Source organism: Xenopus laevis, chromosome 2L (assembly GCF_017654675.1).
Source record: "Xenopus laevis strain J_2021 chromosome 2L, Xenopus_laevis_v10.1, whole genome shotgun sequence".
Lineage (NCBI taxonomy): Eukaryota > Metazoa > Chordata > Amphibia > Anura > Pipidae > Xenopus > Xenopus laevis.
The window spans coordinates 15957107-15974353 of record NC_054373.1 but is presented as its reverse complement, the minus strand read 5'-3'; the positions used below and the strand labels follow the sequence as shown (position 1 = coordinate 15974353).

Sequence of the window (17247 nt, the reverse complement as noted above, 5' to 3'; positions counted from 1 at the left end):
ATGTCTTTGCCAAATGAGAAAGAAAGGCATTAGTCAGTCACTTGAGATAAATGAACGGTTTAATGATCTAGTTTTGGGCATTATTAACATTTAGGCTTGCTGTACACCATGTCTTGGAGACAAGAATCTTCTTAATGACTGAGACAAGGTGTCTTACACAGTAGAGCTACATTCGTTTTAAGTGGTCTCATTTTTAAATAAACAGACAAAGACTGTTCACACACAAAAATGATTAGGTTCCGGCTCCTTTGCAGAGAAGATCTTGGATTCAAATGCCATGATAATGTCTTAAATAAAAGGCATTACAAATTCTGCATGATACAAGTTAGATCTGAGCCTATGATTAAGTGCCCTGTGTACGGAACACGTATGGCTATTACATGAACCACAATTGTTTCGAATTTTGTTTACGAATCTTTTTGGGATGGATTCTCTCCCCAAGCTGTAGGTTTGGGGAATGCACAACTGAACCCCACATCTGTTTTAGTAATGCACTATAAACCTTTTCTTGTTAAAGGAAAACTTTACCCCCAAAATGAATACTTAAGCAACAGATGTCAAATTAAGTGGCATATTAAAGAATCTCATCAAACTGGAATATATATTTAAGTAAATATTGGCCTTTTACATCTCTTGCCTTAAACCACCATTTTGTGATGGTCTGTGTGCTGTCTCAGAGATCACTTGACCAGAAATACTGCAGCTCTAACTGTAACAGGAAGAAGTGAGGAAGGAAAAGACAAAACTCTGTATGTTAATTGGCTCATGTGACCTAACATGTTTGGTTTGTTTGTGTGCACCGTGAATCCTACGATCTCAGGAGGCAGCCCTTATTTTTTAAAATGGCAACTTTCTATTTAAGATAACCCAATAGCAAAAACTACTAAAAAAGTATATTATTATGAAACTGGTTTATTTGCATGAAGCAGGGTTTTACATATGAGCTGTTTTATGCAATATCTTTTTATAGAGAGCTACAATGTTGGGGGGTATAGTTTTCCTTTAAGTACCAAAAGCTTTCAGCAAAACTAAACAAAAAATAGTTTTTAAACCAGAATAATTTTCTTACCTTAAAAAAGGTCATTGTTGAACCATCTCGAACAGCCCCAAACTCTATTTTTGTTTGTTTGGCCAAATCATCTGCCGAGTCTATTGGGGACTCCATTCTTTCCACAGTAAGGAAGGCAGCCAGGTTAGCAGTGTAGGAGGAAATGATGATCAGAGTAAAAAACCACCATATTCCTCCAACTATTCTGGTAGAAAGAGCTTTGGGCATTAGCTCGGAGCCTGTTATGAGATACAGTCATAATCAAAACAAAATATCTCACAAAGCATTACAGCAATAAGGGATTGTGTTCAGATATACCAGATATCACTGTAGTTTTAGCCAAATACCACTTTAACATGAAGGACTTCATAGCTTTCCCTGATCCTATAGTGTATTGTTGCTAGAATGGAGCACAAAAGAATTAATTTATAAAGACCCTGGACAGAAATACATGAGTACTAAGGGTGCATTAAATATAGGGTCCGTCACAGCCCGTGTCCACTGCCGTACCATAAGTTCTGAATGACAGGCTAGTTAGGGGATAGGTAGGGGGTGGAAGGGGAGGAAGCCTATGAGCTTTTCCACATCTGCCCCTTATAAATACAGCATTGGCAACTGCAGGGAACACTGTTTTCATGGGGAGCCAAAGGTCTTGACAATTTATCTAGTATGGAAGGTAGGGTGCAAAGACCAAAACGTTGATGACTTATGCCCAGTATGTACAATTTGCACTCTGTCTTCCACATCAAAAATGACCCAAAATGTATTGTGTCTCCTTCTATTTGCAGTGTTGTTTGTGTTTGGTACTGCTGGGTGCAGAGTAGGAGGAAGGTGGGAGGCACAAGGAGTGCCCATGGAATTCCCAAACTTGTGTGTCATTCAGAAAGCTAGGGAGTAGGGTGTCCTGTACTTTGTGCCTGAAATAAACAGGGTTCCTTTGTAGGGTTCCCACCTGTCTAGGACCAGGACAACCCCCTGTCCAGGTCTAAACTGACCCTAATTTAGAAATCTAGACAGGACTCTACATTGAATGACATTACACTCAGCCAATCACTGATCACTATGTCATAGTCACGCTCACTGATGTCACAGGGCCACCCACTAAATGTCATTGCCCCGCCCCCTCAATAACCCATTGCCCTGCCTGGATTTCCCTGATCATGTTTCCCTGATTTGTGTTCATGTGAACTGTGCTTTAAAAATCTGGAACAAGGTGCAGAGCAATGATTGCACCCACCAGTGATAGGCACAATTATGGGCAACTATGCACCCCTTAGAGCTCCAGCATTGATGAATGAACGCTATCATCTTCCCCAAGGTTTGCATGGTGGGGCCCTAAAGAAATGTTGCTGTGGGAACCAGTAACTTCTACTTGCTCCCCTGGGAAGTGTGTTTGATTAAAAAAGATATATTAAGCAATACCTAACTGGATATGGCAAATACAATTTTAAATGACTCATGAATCTCATCAGATATGATATATCTTTTTCTTTAATTTTGCAAATCTTATTACTAATGTTTTTTGCAGCCTGGGAATATTTCATAGAATCTGAAATTCCAAGCAGTTTTCCTTAAGGAATATGGTTTAACTACAGCGGAAAAAAGATAATTTTTGGATGAATGTCACATTGTAAGAAGACACATTTAATATCCAGGGAACATTTTTTCCACCCAATATATTTAAAAATATGCACTTGTGCCTGCATACCGCTCTCTACCATATCCTTGCCTTTGGACATCTGACCTGCAGAACCTCTAATTCTGATATTTTCTGTTAATTAAATGGCTGGAAATGATGTGTGATATTTTTAACAGCAGTTGTAATGGGGTTCCAGCTAGGAGAACAGGGTGGGGGAAAAGAGCATTGACTGGGCTAGGAATTTGGACAGGTGAATGGTAAAATGGGTTGCTTAGTGGGAAGTAGGCAAGAAAGGGATTAAAGAGATGAATATTAGTGTGACAGGTTTTAGGGCAGGTATAGTGATTGGTGAGAAAGGAGGCAGGGCGTAGGGGTACTAATTATTTTTAGGAAGGTTCTTCCCTTTTACCCACCAGGTAAGGTGGAATTGGAAGGAGAGCAACAGTATAGTTTTGGTTACTTTGTTACAGCTCGGAAAAATACTTTCCATGGGCATGGAGGGAATATACCCCAGTTTAAGGTGTAATTGTGTCAATAGTGGTGTATGTTCTTCTTGGGCATATTATTGCCTTTTGTGGAAGGCGGTGGCATGGAAGCATTCCAAAAGCTTGCATGGATTATTTATGTGTTCACTTGATTATTATAATTATATAACTGATTTATATATTTTTCTTATTTGCAAATATAGTTGTGGCCTATTTCATTCCAATTTGGCTACCCTTATTGTCTCCTAGGTGGGTAAATGGGAAAAGAGTGCGGTGGAATATATAAGGGGATTTTTTTTGTTAGAGGGCAGACAACAGGTGTGTAACTATATACACAGCAGACCCAGCAGCTGCTTATCTGCATTGTCAGTGTGTGTGTGCAATACAGGTTGTTTTTCCTACGGTTTAGAGGGATGATTTGGCAGTGGAGCACAAGATTACGTCATCCATGTATTTTCTCTTATAAGTAAAGTAATGAGGCACTGCCTATTGTGTACAAAGAATGCTTTCACTAGGTGCTGTTTTTGTCTATACAAAATGTCTAACTCAATAGAATAACAATAGAATAACAAGGCACATCTTCATTTTCAAAGAGGAACTAATTGGAAGATACACCTTCCTTCCTTCTTAATTACTTATATTTCAATTTCAGCTGTTGTCACATGTCTAGTAGTTATCTTAAGTGACAACTCAATGTGAGTTCCAAATTAAGGGTTTCTAACTGGGAACTCTAAATAAAAACTCCACAGTGCTTAGTTTTTATCTTAGAAGGGGAAAGACAATACATCCATTATATAAATTATTATCTTTAAACCAAATTGATATTTTCTTGGGTTATAATGAAGCCATCAATTTGTTTCTAAATTATATTCTCAAGAGTATATTTAGAGCCCCTAATGGCTGAAGATACTTTTAAGCTTTGCATTCCCACCCCATACGTTCATGTAGGTGCAATGCCCATAACAACCTTGGGACAGATAAGAGTCAAGAAGCCGACCCGGCAATTTAATGATATATGATCTATATAACATAAACATGTGTCCATTTCACTTAAGCACTGACTTCTCGAACAGTGGTAAATGTACAGTAGCTTTAAATATTACAAATAAAAAATCTTATTGTGGTTTTCTACCACTTGATATGAGACCTAGTGTAAAAACCATAGCATTATCTTATCTGTGTCTATAACACACATGCCTTTCATAAATACATTCATTTATAATGCAACATATATATATATATATATATATATATATATATATATATATATATATATATATATATATATATATATATATATATATATATATATATAAATGTGTGTGTATGTGATGTTTCTCTTTTAGCTTTTTTCCATTTAATTGTTCTCAGCAAATTTGATCCCATGTCTGAGCATAGCAATGGATTTTGCACAACAGGAAGCTCAATATACACAGTAATTTGATTTGGTTGTTACCGAGAGTGTAACACCTAGGAGGCAGCTCTTATGTAAAAAGCAATGCTGAAGGCTCATAGATATTTGCAGTATGCTTTTTGTGCATAATGTGATAGTGGATGATGGGCAAGGATTTAATGAAGCAGTCTGATCAGCATTTCTGTTTCTGTAGGTTGATACATTGCTTTGGTGCAGTGTTCACTCCTACTGCTGCATGGAAATTCCAACTGTTCCATCTGCAACATCCAGCGGGACCTTGGTAGACTGGTGGAGCTGGTCAAATTGGATTGTGACAGATCCAGTCGGTCTTCGGATGAGTAGATGGGTCTTCCAATGAGTACAGTTGAGTATATAAGCACCAATTCATCCAGTGAGATTCAATAGGCAGTCATGACATTCTGGAAAACAGCAACTGCCGTTCAACCGATGTCATGACTACGTAGCAGAAATCATTGAGTGGAAGACCCAACATGATCCAGTTTGACCAGTCCCACCAGCATAGGCTTAGGTCTGTTTGGCTGATGAAATGAAGACATAAACATGCCCTCAGTCCAAAAACCCACCTGTGACATTTATACTTTATAAGACTCCAATTTGCCACTTACAGACTGGGATAAAATTGCTGCAAAACTATGATTAGGGGTTTGATTGACCTGATGATAAATAGTGCCATAGTTTAAAGTTTAAAACTAAAGCCCTAGCCAGACATATATTTGTTTTAATACTCGTTAACCATGGGGTGTGACCTCTCAGAACTAGAACTTGTGCCAACCCAAGTGGCAGTTAACTTTCCTCCATGCTCTGGTGTGTGACCCTATTATTTCTGCTTACCATCCCTCATGGATTAATGCGATGTAATGAACCTGTAGGAAGAGCTCTGAGATAAATTTATTTGACCTTCCTCAGTGGAATAGTGCCATACCTAAAAGGGATAAAGTGTACCCAAAGCGGGTGATGTTTTTGGCATTTTGAGGGCATAACTGGTTATGGCCAAGGAAAATAGGGGTGTGGTTAAAAGGTTAGCCTATTTTCAAATGTATAATAGTAATATTGGCTGTTAAGTAGAACTGCTGATCATGAGAAGCTGCACTGTGTCCCTGTGATCTGTCTGGGAAATGTAATAGAAGGAGCAAAGTTTTCCCAGGTCTAGTAACTCATAGCAACCAATCAATCGGTTACAAGACCAGTAGCAAAGTCTGCAACTTGATTTACATTTTCCCTTATGACAATTGAAATAACATTTTCCCAGGTCATTAGTTGCTGTTCAGTATATCTGACACCCTGTAAGTGAAAATAAGATTCTTGCACCATTACTTTTCACATAATAAATAAAAATGTTTACCATTGATGGGTAGCTATTTTAGAACTACAACTTCCAAAATTGTTGGAAAATATTGGGATTTGTAGGTCCATACAGTATATGACCATTGTTAACTGTAACAATCACAAGCATATTGTACAACAAGTGCATAAAATAGTGGATATTAGGCAAATAAACATTATAAACATGCATGTTATTCTAGCAGGAAATCTGGGTCAGAGACAATACTTGCTGAAGTCTCATTAATGCCTTTTTTATGGCAGACATGACAGCCAATCCTGATCCAGACTTTGCTCAGGCTCTGTAGAAAAGAGAAAGTCTGATCATCACATTTAAGAATTTAAACAAATGGCTTCCAGTCAAGCATAACAGTCAAGCTTCTGCAACGAGAAAGAGCATAACCCTGGATGCAGAGGGTAGCAACTGTTTTTTGTTTAAACTCTATATCAGGAATAGACAAGCTCCATCAGCTTCCGTACTGGCTGAGATACAACTCCCAGAAACCTCTGAAGGCACTGATAGTTGTATTTGAGCAGCAGCAACAGGAGAACTGCAGCTTGTTTATCCCTCCTCCATAGACTGAATCCCTTCAGCTCTGGAGTGAACCAAACTATAGTGTCTTCCAGATGTGAAGGGCCCATTTAATAATCAAGTAACACAAAATTTGTGCATGAGAACACTTGATGCTCAATGGTCTCATTTTTACTTCTTGAAAGACAAGCATAGTCTGGTTGGGGCTGACTGTCATGTACCCAAGGTAGTGGTAACGAACACACACTACATCCCATAGTTTGCTGTGGACAGTGGTAAACTCCAGAGGCAGATAATAAACAGAGGGAGAGGGGCAGTAGAGATGGATGTTCACACACAGATAGGGGTAATGGAGGTAGATACAAGCCTTCCTTGTACTGTAAACGCCTTGCAGCTTCATATAATGTCACACATAAGCACAAACCCCTCTCAAACTCAACATTCAATTTAGAACCCTCCTACTGTTGTTCAACAATTCCCTTTACTACAATTGTATTCCCCCTTCCCCACTTGTTTCCTAGATTTTGTCTGTTCCTTCTCCCTGTGATATTTTCCCTACCAAATTCTTATTAATTATCCAAGCAAATAAAGGGTCCAAGCCAATCTACGAATCAAAGGTAACATATTTATTTCATTTGTTTATAATGCAAGGCTGGGCCAGTATTACACTTCACCTTTGAAACCATTGGAGACTCCACATTGTAAACAGATACATATAGTTCTCATAGAGATGCATCAAAGCCTTTGGATTTGTAGGGTGAAAGGCTCTTTCCACTTAGAAGCTCCTGTAGACTGTTTTTCTTCTCCAAAAAATACACTGATTATAATTATGACCATTATAGTACTGAGTATTAGCCCGAATTACTTATTATAGAGAACACATTATTAAATAGAAGAGCGTAGATTTTTGTTCTAAAAAAATTAAATAGATGTGGGTCCACCTGTTATATTATGGAGGAAAAGTGCATCAAAACTGCAAGTTAACTGGAGCAAACGTTGTTGGTTATAGACAACGATCCCTATAAAAACTAGCTTTGGAGTTACTAGTGGCTACTAAATACAGTGCCGACAATATTAAAAATTGCCTCTGCTAAAACACATGTAGTGCCTAAGCAAAGCCAATTATCACTATTGTTTATTTTGTAGCTGTGACAAGTAGATGCTACTAGCATCTCTGTGTGTCTTCACCCTAGGGATGCACCGAATCCTTCGCGAAAGATTCGGCCAAATACCGAACCGAATCCTAATTTGCATATGCAAATTAGGGGTGGGAAGGTGAAAACAGTTTTTACTTCCTTCTTTTGTGACAAAATGTCATGCAATTTCCCTCCCATCCCCTAATTTGCATATGCAAATTAGGATTTGGATTTGGTTCAGCCTGGCAGAAGGATTCGGCTGAATCTGAACCCTGCTGAAAAAGGCCGAATCCTGGCCGAATCCCGAACCGAATCCTGCATCCATACTTCACCCTAAGGGAATTGGCCTGATAGTACATTTGTAAACTTGGGAATCACACACTAGGAGCAGAATAACTGCAAATTAAGCTTTTCTTGTTCGTCCACACAATTAGGAGGCCAGGGACGGAGCTTCAAGGGATCCACCACTACTACCTACTAAAATTACGGCTAATATGTGCATCTTCCTGTTGGAATTGGCCTGATGTCATTGTAGATGTGGTCTGCTAAAGATTACAAAAATTAACAGGACCAAGCAGTGTGAGTGAAGAAATAAATATCTATGTTTGCTCAAAATCTATACAAAGAAATACCATGCCAGGTATAACACTAGGCATGTAGAGAAATGTGGTCTTTGGAAGAGGTTTGTGTATAGCTGATGTTTCTTGATATGTTTACATTTGTGACCCGAGGATGTTGCCAAAGAGGAAGGCTACATTTTGGTTTGTGTGCCTTTCCTTTGGAGAACTTATAATTATATACACCTAATAGAAATTAAGGTAACACGTTTGCTATTGGTGTCTATCAAGAATGCATTAATCAATGTAAACAACATCCTCAGACTTTTCCAGTTCAAGGTCTTGAAGGTCCAACTTTTGGCCAGGACCCCTTGAACGGAGTTTCAACCTTGAAAGCAGGCAAGTTGCAGGTAAAACTTAGTCCCTGTGTAAAATGTAGGACTGCACAGAATCCATTATTTTGGATTTGGCCAAAACCGAATCCTTTGTGAAAAATTTGGTTGAATACCGAACTGAATCAGAAACCTAATATGCAAATCAGTGAGGAGGAGGGGAAAGAGAGCTGTGCACGCAGCCCCTGGCTAAAAAATCTTTTAATTTGTTGTTTTGTGACAAAAAGTCACATGATTTTAAGGATTCGGATTCAGTTCGGGCAGGCACAAGAATTCGGCTTTATCTGAATCCTGCTAAAAAGTGCTGACTCCTGGCCGAACCAAATCCTGGATTCGGTGCATCCCTAGTAAAACGTTTAACAAAGCAATAGAATGCTTAATGAATCAGATAAAAGTTGAGTGTAGGACTGGCCAGACCAGGAATGACGCAGTTGACCAACTTGGATATATTGCAATATATGGACAAACAATCCCTGTTTTGTTTAAAGGGTAAGGCATTTTTTTAGTAACTTAAGGCACGAAATGCCTCAATATCTTTAATATATTGATGATGGGTTGAGTGCAGAGGACCTCTTGTATTTGTCTGTAGGACCCCTTGAAGGTCCAACCTTTGGCCAGGGCTCCCCTTAGCTCATGAAATAGCTACAGATATAAGAAAATATTGATATATTTATCATTGTTTCAAGAATATCTAGGACAACAAATACATATTCACCCCAAATTCATCTTAGCTCATGCTGGCCTTTTAGGTCTATCTAGGAGAGTAAACCGAGAGTAAATTCTCCCTATTCTCATTTAACCTGACCACTACACTTCAGTGTCCAACTCATCCCTCTATAGCTAATTACCAATTTAATTGAATACTGATTGAGTGGTTAAAGTCAATGGAATACAAACAGAACTTAACGATAAAAACAGGGCCAGGCTGTTTAATTTAATTGTATTCTTTAGTCCTGTTACTTTGGGGTTATTGTGATCTTCCTGCATATACATATACAAATTACACAGGTGAATCAAGAATATTATTCTAAATCTAACTGTATGTATGTATACATGTACAGTATATACACAATGTTGGTGTTTTTATAAGCCAAGAAAAGCCGTCCAAGTGAGAAATGTATACTGACTATGCTTGGCAGTTTGCTTTATAAACACAGATGTGAATGATGGATAACTGGATCACTGACATGCCTTTTGACTTGAATTCACCGGAGGGTACATTACTTGTAATGTGTTTCACGGATGTTGAATTGAAAGGTGACTGATAATACCTGACAGAGGGAACACACTTAGGGAAAAGACCGTATTATCCTGACAGTCTTTGCTTCACCCCCAGTCATAGACTGCCCACTGGTGCCTCATCAGGGTGGATTATAGGGGGGCCCATTTGAGCACAGACCTCAATTAAAATAGGCTAAACCATGCAAATTATTTTTGCTCTTTTTTTTTCTCTTAGTTTTTTGCTCAGAAAAGAAAAGAATTGGGTACAAAGTAAGGTCAAAAATATTCAGAATTTGTCAAGGACCCACAAGCCTGCATCTAAGGTGCCATATATGCCAGCATACTGTATGTAAGGGTGATTGAGTGTAATTTGCTCATCCATGTATGTAGCTATACTGCATATATCCCAATTATTTGGCTTTACAACCATCGATATGATAAAGTTTTCCTTATAGTCTTGGTTATTTCACAATATTTTTTCATATTCCAGATAGACTTTATGCACAGGAGTGCTAAGGTTCATTTTTTATTTACCGTGGAAGCTGGAAGTTAATATAAACTCTTTATTAGGGATGCATCGAATCCAGGATTCGGTTTTCAGCAGGATTCGGATTTGGCAGAATCCTTCTGCCTGGCCAAACCGCATCTCAATCCTAATTAGCAAATGCAAATTAGGGGCAGGGAGGGATATCACGTTACTTTTTGTCACAAAACAAGGAGATAAAAATGTTTTCCCTTTCCCATCCCTAATTTGCATATGCAAATTAGGATTCAGTTTGGTATTTGGACGAATCTTTCGCAAAGGATTCGGGGGTTTGGCCAAATCCAAAATAGTGGATTCGGTGCATCCCTACTCTCGTTATCTCAAAACAGTTCCGACTTGTTGGAGCCATTTAATAAAATGAAACCCTAGATATCCATCTTATCAGCAGACTTTTTGGGATAGCCAACCCTCCATCTGTACTTAAATATGTCACACATGGTTCATGGGAACTGCTGGTAAGCAACTATAAGAGGTGCATACTATTCAAAAAGGCACCCTGTGTGCTATATTGTTATACAGGCTGATAGACTGTATAGAGGGGAACAGGAGTCAATGGAAAAACAGTTTCATACTCACCATCATTTTCTTGTCCATCTTCCATGTCATCCAAGTTTGTACTGGATTCCAGGAAAAGGGCCAAGAAAAGTATTCAACACAGCACAGCTAGGAAAACAATGACGTCCAAAGGAAAGAAAAAGCCCAATATATAAGAAAATGTTTGTGTTGTATTTATCCTTCCTTAAAGGGATATTATCACCCAACGTTGTTACCTTATCTTGCAATTCAGAATTGTGACTTCTAATAGCAGCTTTTATGTACTCAAGTCTATGCACTGATTCCCATTATTCCCATTAGCCCCTGCTATACATTTTACTCAGTAGAGTCTTATGGTCTGTGATATTACCATTGGGTGGTGTTAACCCACAAATGTAAGATAAACTGCAAGCATGTTATCTAATATACCCCAACACCCTAAAGCTGGCCATAGATGTTGAGATTTTTAGAAGATCCGATCCTCATCGTGAGACCACGATTTTCTCAGAACGATCGTACGATCGTATGAATTGACCATCAACTAAAAAGACCAATTTGCCAGGAAAACAAAGGGGAGCTGCCTGCTTGGCCCTGCAAACATAGATAGATTGCACTGGGACCGACAAAGATTTTTTGACCTGGTCGATCAATTTCCTGACAGATGGCGGACGAAAAAATTGTAAGATGTACGATCGTTCAAATCCCATTAACTGCACGATAATTTCGAAGGACTGGTCGAACTTCCCTAAAATTGGTCGTTCGGCAAGAAGAATCGTAGCGTCTATGGGGAGCTTTAGGGAACCATGGAATTTCCAACATCTTAAGGCGGGTGCAATTAATAGGGCACCCTTGCCTCAAAGTCCACTGCCCCTTGCTCCATATTCTGCATTGTAGACACAACTAGGGTTGCTACCTGGTTGGTATTATAAAAGCCTGACCATTAAAAAATGATGCTTGGTGCCAATATTATAATAGTAATAGGGCTGAAAGGTAAAAATATAGGAAGACTGATTTTTTTTATTCAGAAAAGGTGAAAACCCTAAACACAATTAGCAAACTAGCAGGACAAGTGGTTATTGAATGACTTTTTAGCTGGCCCATTTCTGCACCAATAATTACAGTTAACATCGTGCCTTGCCTAGCCCTATTATATAAGCTGTCCAGGCTTCTTTTTCATTATATTTTAATATGACAAAAGCCTCCTAAAGAAAACTGCAGACAATAAAAACACCCAGCCCTGCAGACAGACATTTCTCATTCACTTGGAAGAGAAACCCATTGAATGGTAAGCGACTGTCATTGACATAGCTTTCGCTGAGAAGGCGGCATTGATAACAAACACCTCTGTGTGCCATAAGCCTAAAACTTACTTAAAAAATTCTATTTCAGTAAGTATGCCTTTCAGCAATAACCATCTCCCTACAGTTCAATAACACTCTTACCCTAATGACCGTATCTACTCAGTGTGAGATTCAGCAAGCCGCAAGCAAGGTTTACAGTACATAACGAATGGACATACTGCAGAGTTTACCAGCACAGAAGCCCTTGAGCAGACTGTGGGATGTGTGCGACAGTGAGTTGTGACCTCTGTACCTTGTTGCATGAGAGCTCCAACTCCAAACCAGAAACTATTTAGCAAAGTGAAATTGTTTTCCACCACATCTGAGTCTGGGTTGCACGGGTGTGGGTTGTACCACTCATAAGGGGTGAACCTGTGATTGGCAAGAGAAACAATCTGTAAATGGCACAGAAACCAAGGCAACATCAGCAATCCTGCTAAGCAATGCAGAGAGAAAAAGAGTTAGAACAGGTTAAAATTCAAGCAATTTCCACCGGAAGAAGAGAAATTAACACTGATACATTTTTAAATATTTAAAATTATTTAGATTTATTTTACATTATTTTGATTATTTATGCATTATGGCTGGAGATGTGTACCATTTGCAGCATATACGGTGACCCTGCCTCCTATGAAGTGTTATCACGATTATTTAGCTTCATTTCTTCAAAAATCTGTATAATAAAAGTCCTTTTCAAATTAAACAAGAAATAAAATTTCTATTTTTTATTAAAGCATTCATTGCTGTTGTAAGCTCATTTAAAAATCTCAGCTGTCAATCAAATATTGTCTGCCCCTCCTCTATGCCATGGGCATAGAGGCGGGGCAGACAATTACTTTCACTTTCCATTCAGCACTTCCTAGATGTCACTGCTCTCCCCACATTCCCCCGTTCTCTTCACCATATAATTGTGTAGCCAGGGCATGGGAATGGACATCGGGTCCCCCATTCTGGTGCACAAACATGATTCTGAGATAATACAAGTCTTTCCTTAAAAACAGTGTCCACAATATGGCCGCTACCTGCTTGCTATCATTTTAAATTACCAGACTGAAGGAAACATGATTCAAATAATTTATTTAGTGTAATTTAAGTTCATTTTGCTTGACTAATGTGATAAAATAGGATTTTGAATCATTTTCTTGGGTGACAGGTCCCCTTTAACCTTAAAGTTCAGCTATGGGGAACCTCCTTGTTTCCATAAGGCGTATTCCAGAGGAAGCAAATGCTTTAGGGAAAAGACTCCTGAGATAGATTAAATAGATTCTTATTTCTTAACCTTGGGTCCTAGGATGCTGCTGGTTTAAAACTTAAAACCAGAATTCTTCAACCTATATTTAATGGTGAAGGCATCAGGGCTGCTTAAAGCCTTATGTGGATCTTTGAATAGTCACAAGCCTCAGCTTTGTCTACAAGGAATGTAGAACCCTCACTAACATGCAAATTCTTACTTACATTACATTCTCAAATGGAGGCCAGCACCATATGAGCAGACTGGAAATTGGCGCACTGTGTCACATTCTACAACACAATTAGACAGAAATGCATTAGTGTCCCTTGCACATCAAACATCCCGCTGGTTTGCAATCTCATTCCAACTGGGACTAAACACTGACTGCTGAGAAGTGATAGATTTTCTATGTAAGCTCTGAGACCCAATGGATGCCACATCAGAACATAGGAAACCAGTATTGACTTAAACATTTAAGTGCCAGATGATTCTTTAAGGCACCACGGAGCTTTGACGGTCAGGGCTAAAATCTTTTCTTCCTTCTGATACGCCCATAGTCAGAGAAAGGGAACTCAATTTAAAGATCATTGAATGTTAATAAGTAACTTGCATTTGCTATTAGAGCAGGTGATAACATGACAAAGGATGAGCAGTTTTACATGGAACAGACACTTTCAAGAGAAATGCACTTAGGGGAATGTTTAGTGAATTTTAATTGTTCGTTAAAAAAATGGAATGGAACAGAAGAAAAGAGCTGTTTGTCTAGGCTTCATGTGTAGGGGACTAAGACATGGCTTCCATTATTATTCTTTCAGAAAAGGCAAAAGTAATGCTCTGTAGCTAGTTTGTTGTTAATAAAGTGATTAATAAATCAAGTGTTATTAAATGGGAGAGCACACATGGCGGGCTATAGGAGGACATTGCTGCTCAGATTTCTACCCATGAGTTGGTTGTAAATATAGAGAGGGCAGAAGAGTATTTATTAACAGGATGGAGAGTTTTCTACACAAGACTTTTCATGGTGGAGTTACATAAGGGGACATGGTGCCATGTTTTGTTGCCAGTAGTACAGAATACTACAGAAGGAATTAGTCATGTAACAATGGATGGACCTTGGAAATCAAACAAATATTGCTTGGAAGATAAATTCCAGAGATTGTTGGTAATCCTATTTGCCACCTGGAACTGGCAATTGCATCTGTCTCTTCAAATCTCTCTATGGGGTTTTTCAAAAGTTTTAATTTTGCCATTAGGACAGCTCCCTGCCCAACATCCTATTTGCAAAGGGACTGATATGAGCGTAGTCCTCCTTTTGCTGCTATAAAAAGGCTTTCCACTAGATTTTAGAACATTGTTGGTGGGATTTGGTTCCATTCTGCCTCCAGAACATTGGAGAGGATGTGCACTGAAATTGGTGATCTGCTCTGGCTCTGTCTGTGCTTGAATATATCGTCTGTATGGAATTTGTTGGGGCTTTTTAAATATAATGATGATCATAGTAATAATCATGATAATAATATTAATCACATAGGCTCAGGTCAGTTGGGTTGAAGTCAGGGCTCTGTGTAGTCCAATTAAGTTCTTCCACTCCCTTCTCAGCAAACCTATTCTGCATGGACCTCAATTGGTTCACTAGGGGGTTTTCCCCAAAACAGTTCCATGAAGTATAAAGCACAGAATTGCCATTTTACATTTGTTTTTTTTTACTGAAACCTGAGGCTCTAGTCCAAACCATGGAAAACATTTCCAGACCATTATTCCTTCTCTACTAAACTTTACCATTGGCATTATGCATTCAGGCAGGTAGTGTTCTCCGGGCATCAGTCAAACCCAGACTTTTCCATCAGACAGGCAGATGGTGAGATGCTATCCCTCTACAGCAGGGGTTCTCAAACTTTTTTACCCATGTGCCATATTTAAATGTAAAAAAAGTTGGAGAGCAATACAAGTATCCAAAAAGTTTCAAGGGGTGCCAACTATGGACTGTGATTGGTTATTCAGTAGCCCCTATGTGGACTAGCATCCTATAAGAGGTTCTGTTTGGCAGTGCACATTGTTTTATGCAACTAAAGCTTACTTTCAAGCCAGGAATTCATAAATAAGCACCTGATTTGAGGCCACTGGTGAGAAACATGTTGCTCATGAACCACTGGTTTGGGATCACTTTGAGGATGCATTTCTATTGCTTCAGAGTCCAGGTGGAAACTCATCTTTAAAACTTGACCTTTACACTACTTCAGTGGACACCTTGCGTTGCAAATGGTGATAATCACCTACAAAATCCCCTTGTGCCGTGACAGTTGTTATCAGAAGGGGTTTCAGAAACAGTTTGGAATTCAGAAGAAAGGGTTCCAACTGAGGACATGGCATTTTACATGGAGTGTCCATATATTTTTGGCTAGAAATGAGACCAGATGCCTTTGGACATGCAGTGTATATCCTAGGTATGTGAAAGACTGAAAGACATCTCCTTAACTCATTTCAGAATTCATTTGTTATTTTAAATACGTGCCTCAAAAGTTAGATCTAAAGGTATTATAGAATAATAAAGAACATGTTCATTTAGTCACCTGGATTAATAAGAAAACATAAATTCCCTTTATAAAAATGCTATAAGTAAATCCCATGCAAATTCCAAGCAGCAACTGTCAAAGCTACACATAAAGGTCTTTGTTCCTCCCCACAGTGATATCAAAACTTGTCTGCGCCATTTATAATTGCTAAGCTTTTTTAATTGCCAGTGTCATAGCCGATACATTTTAATTACTATTTCAGCATTATGATTAATCTCTGAATTTATTAACTCATAACTCTTGGGGCTTCGTTTATCTGAAATAATGAAACCAGTTTGCAATAAACACATTAATTAATGAGCAAATATTTTAAGATACCATTGAACTTATTTAGAAAAATAAGATAACAATGCCGGTGGTGTAAAGGGAATGCTAAACAATGAATTGCAATTTTGGGTGAGGCTTCATGTTAACCTATGAGATGGAACAAGAGAGGGTCCACAGAATTGAAACTAAGTTAATAATTGAGGGCGACTACATATGGACTATTCATAGTGGAGAAGAAGACATTAAGGGGGTTATTTGTCAAAGGTCGAATTTTAGAGCTTTGTAAGGTTTTTTTATAGCTCGACTGAACCCACAACTCAAATTCTTTCTGCTTTAAAGAAAAACTCAATTGGAAAAAAACTTGAATCAGTGAATTCAAGGAGAACAACCCAAAACCCAAATGAATCCAATTTTCCATGGGAAAACCTCAAATTGCTCGAATTAATTGAATTGAATCACGAAGACTATTAACATCTTCAAATGTTTCAAGGGACCTCTGCCATTGACTTCTACATGACCTTGACAGGTTTTAGCTGGAGTATTTTTGGATTCAAGCTATTTCCAGCTTCAGGGTTTAATAAATCTCGAAATATAAATTTTTTTACAAAAACTCAAAAAATTTTTTTTTCAGTTTTGACTGAAAAATACCCTCGAAAACTTGGGTAAATACAACTCAATCTTTAATAAATCTGGCCTTATGTATTAATGTGACTGGAGCATTACAAATAAACTAGATATTTCCCTTAAGTTTAGAAAAAAGTGATTCAGAAGTTTTGGGTAGAGACCCTCCTTTCTCATCAAAAATTTGATTGGGTACCCCTTCTGTGAAGGTAAATACCAACACAGGTTCCTCAAAGCAGCTATCACCTAATTTTCATCAAACAACTTTAATAAATAATAGATTCTGCTTCGAATGTTTCTAATTTGGGACTCAAGAACATTAGAAATGCTCCACTACATTCGCTGGTACACTATTCAATAACTAATCTAATT

The 17247-nt window shown here is 38.4% G+C and overlaps 1 protein-coding gene across 3 annotated transcripts in view; it reads right to left on the bottom strand.

Annotated features, from left to right (window-relative positions):
* Positions 1 to 17247, bottom strand: part of LOC108707425 (glutamate receptor ionotropic, kainate 1) — a 273351-nt gene that overhangs the window by 27190 nt on the left and 228914 nt on the right. For all 3 annotated transcript variants that reach the window (XM_041581583.1, XM_041581582.1, XM_018245436.2), the window contains 2 exons: positions 12437 to 12555; positions 1070 to 1287 (listed from right to left, as the gene is read on the bottom strand). In XM_041581583.1, coding sequence (XP_041437517.1) covers positions 1070 to 1287; positions 12437 to 12555 — 337 coding nt within the window. The remainder of the gene's footprint in view (positions 1 to 1069; positions 1288 to 12436; positions 12556 to 17247) is intronic.